Source organism: Peromyscus eremicus, chromosome 16_21 (genome assembly GCF_949786415.1).
Source record: "Peromyscus eremicus chromosome 16_21, PerEre_H2_v1, whole genome shotgun sequence".
NCBI lineage: Eukaryota > Metazoa > Chordata > Mammalia > Rodentia > Cricetidae > Peromyscus > Peromyscus eremicus.
The window spans coordinates 23,619,935-23,622,747 of NC_081432.1; the positions used below are offsets into that span (position 1 = coordinate 23,619,935).

The window sequence follows — 2,813 nt, forward strand, 5'->3', positions numbered from 1 at the left end:
GCAAGGTAGGTGAGCAGAAGCTAGATGAGAGAGCCGTGAGGTGAGACCCAACACTGGATTAGGCCACCCTGGAGAAAGCGATGGTCAGAGGCTGACAGATTTGAAAGAGAGCAGGGTCACCAGGAAGTGGGGGAGTCTCCAACTGTGGGGTGCTACCATTCTCATCCCGCTTTGAACGAGAGTTTGAGGTTGCTGCACAGAGGAGATTTAAGAAGACAGCAGCCTGCAATGCCCGCTGTGCACGGGCAGCAGCCAGGGTGCTGCGAGGAGAGCCTGGTTGAACCAGTGAGTGGGCCAGGGATCCAGCTAGTGAGAGCCAGAAGGAGCAAGGACGCTTGAGGGCCTCCACTACTTCCCACCTCAGCGGCTCTGGCCTCCTCCCTTTCCGCCAGCACCCACCACCCAGAGCCAGACAGGTCTCTTCACAAGAAGTCTGAGAACACCAGTGTGCCCGGGAGCAGACAGGAAGGGGAGCTGGGCACCTGCAGGCCAGGGAACTCCTCCAGTGAGGCGGTAGGGCTCAGGCTGCCAGCTTGAGAAACTGGGGAGTAGAGAGAGCCCCAGTCCCCATTGGAGCCACCTCCCGGGCTGCCCAGCTCCCCACAGGGCACAGGGGGCTCCGGCCCGTAGAAGCTGTGGTCCGCTATGCGCAGCGTCTGAGTCAGTGCCCAGATGTAGTTGTGGGCAAAGCGCAGCGTCTCGATCTTTGTAAGCTTGGCGTCATCCGGGAAGGTGGGCAGGACACCTCGCAGCGCGTCCAGTGCGGAGTTGAGGTTGTGCATGCGATTGCGCTCCCGGTCATTGGCCTTCTTGCGCCGGCTTCGTCGCTGCTTGCTCAGTGCCAACTCGCTCTTGAGCCGGTTGCGCCCTCCACGCCGCGCGCGGAGCTTCCTCGAGGTCCCTCGGCCATCACCTGCTTCTGCTTCGGAGCAGTCCCTCGGCATGAGAGTGGGGCTTGGTGGGGTGGATTTGGAGCTGAGCACTTCATTGTCCGAGGCTCCGGAGAAAGGCTGCTGGGTCTCTCGGGGCACTTGGATGGTGGGCGCACCCAAGGGATTAGGCGCCATCCTGTGGTTTGGGAAAAAATGGAAGGGGTAAGAGTGAGACAGTCTTTGCTTTAGAGGCCACCCCACGCGGGATTGGGGTACCCGCTGCCCCTTGTCTATCCCTTGGTGGTTTCTAATTGTTACCTAGTCTTCCGGGCGCAAAAGAATAGAGAGCGCTGGGTGGGTCAGTGTCAAGCAGCAGTGGACAGCTGAGTGCCTCGTTCTCTCCGAAGTTCTGCTGAGCGGCAGGCGCCCTCGCCTGGAATTAATTGCGTCCGGAAGCAGAAGAGAAGCGCCTAGGGGTTCCCCGGCCTCCGCCGCTGCAGCGTTGAGACCCAGGGAGATTTCCTGAGCTACAAGTCGTGTGCCCCTTGGCACGCTTTATCTGCTCGGCCCGGGCCAGGAGCGTGCCTGCCCCGCGGCTGCCTGCGCCACCGGCCAATCAGCAGCGGGGGCCCAGGGGCCGCGCCACGCGAGCCCGCTCCTCCCACCCCCTCCCACAGCCCCCCCACCCACGCAGCACAGCTGGATTCCGGACAAAGGGCGGGGGGGGGGGAAGCAGTGCTCTGTTTGCTCCCCCCTCCCCCATCGCGGGCTCGGTCCCAGCAACTCTCGGTTCCTCAAAGAGCCTCGCCCAGCCAGAAGAGCCCCGGCTGGCTCAGGTCTGGCCGCCTAAGACAGCCTTGCTTTTTTCCTCTTTCTCCTTGGCATCTGTCCAGATCCTATCTTGGTAGCATGAAGGAGGTTTGGGGGTGCCTGTAGGGAAGGCCTCTTCTTTGAGTATTTACACATAGGGACTTTTGGTTCAGAGAGGGAAGCAGCTTGCCTGAATCAACCAGCGATCTAGGAGTCAAGTGTCTTGACCAGGAGCTTGGAGGAGCACCCAAGTTCTAAGTTGCCACCTAGCTCTCCGGCACTGTGGATCAGGATAGGAAACGTGTGTGAGCAGCGTTTTACAGACTCTCTCTATTCTGGGAGGGAAGACAGAGTGACTAGGGAAGGCCCTGCTCAAGTCCTTTTTACTCGGAGTCCATCACTTGGCAATGTCCAGGTCCAACGACACCGACCGAGATGCTGCCCCCCAACTTCCAGGCCAGAGGTGGAGAACCTCCACCAAACTCCGCATCTGAGACACCAGAGTCCATTCCCGAGGCGAGGGTGGTTGTGGAGGGAGTGTAGAGGGGACATCCTACTACTCCCCTCAGGGACAGTATCCTGGGGTTGAGGAAGGCCTGACCCGAGCGGCAGGTGATGTGAAGAGGTCAGGAGGGGCTTGTTCTCGGCTAGCCTTTTTGTCTTTTCAATGCCACGAGACGTGCAGACACAGGGAGAAAAGCGGATCTACTTTCTGTCCCCCTTTGGTCCTGTCCAATCACAGGCCAGAGAGGGCCGACAGCTTCACCTAGTCCAGCCCCCCACCCCACGCCCGCCCCCACATCACTCCTGAACTGTGGGTGAACACAGGGCAGGGATTCTCCAAGCCTTCTGGTTTGTCCCTCTTAAAGCTATCTGGAAATCTTTCCTGTGGGTCCGAAGATGTAGTCCTTTCTTCCCTGCAGACCCGCCCCTCTTGTCCCCGCCTCGGACACCCCGTGGTCTTCTGTTTCCGGTCACTCAGGGTGAGGGGTTGTGGCTTCCGCCGCTCTCGCTCTCTCTACTGTGCTGGGTATGCGGCTACGAGCTGGGAGTTAAGTCTGTAGGCAGTAACTCTATGCTTTCTAGTGTGTCCTCTTACTCCGAGACTCCCGGAAATTGCAGAAGGGGCCA

General features: G+C 59.8%; 1 protein-coding gene across 1 annotated transcript; it reads right to left on the reverse strand.

The window, feature by feature from the left end:
- Nucleotides 1–422: 422 nt before the first annotated feature.
- Neurog3 (neurogenin 3) lies at nt 423–1,067 on the reverse strand. The gene has a single exon (XM_059281568.1). It carries the CDS (start codon nt 1,065–1,067, stop codon nt 423–425), a length of 645 nt encoding a protein of 214 aa, XP_059137551.1.
- Nucleotides 1,068–2,813: the final 1,746 nt, after the last annotated feature.

What these genes read in the sequence shown, in the direction of transcription:
- Neurog3 (XM_059281568.1), bottom strand. Translation starts at nt 1,067, where the DNA reads ATGGCGCCTAATCCCTTGGGTGCGCCCACCATCCAAGTGCCCCGAGAG.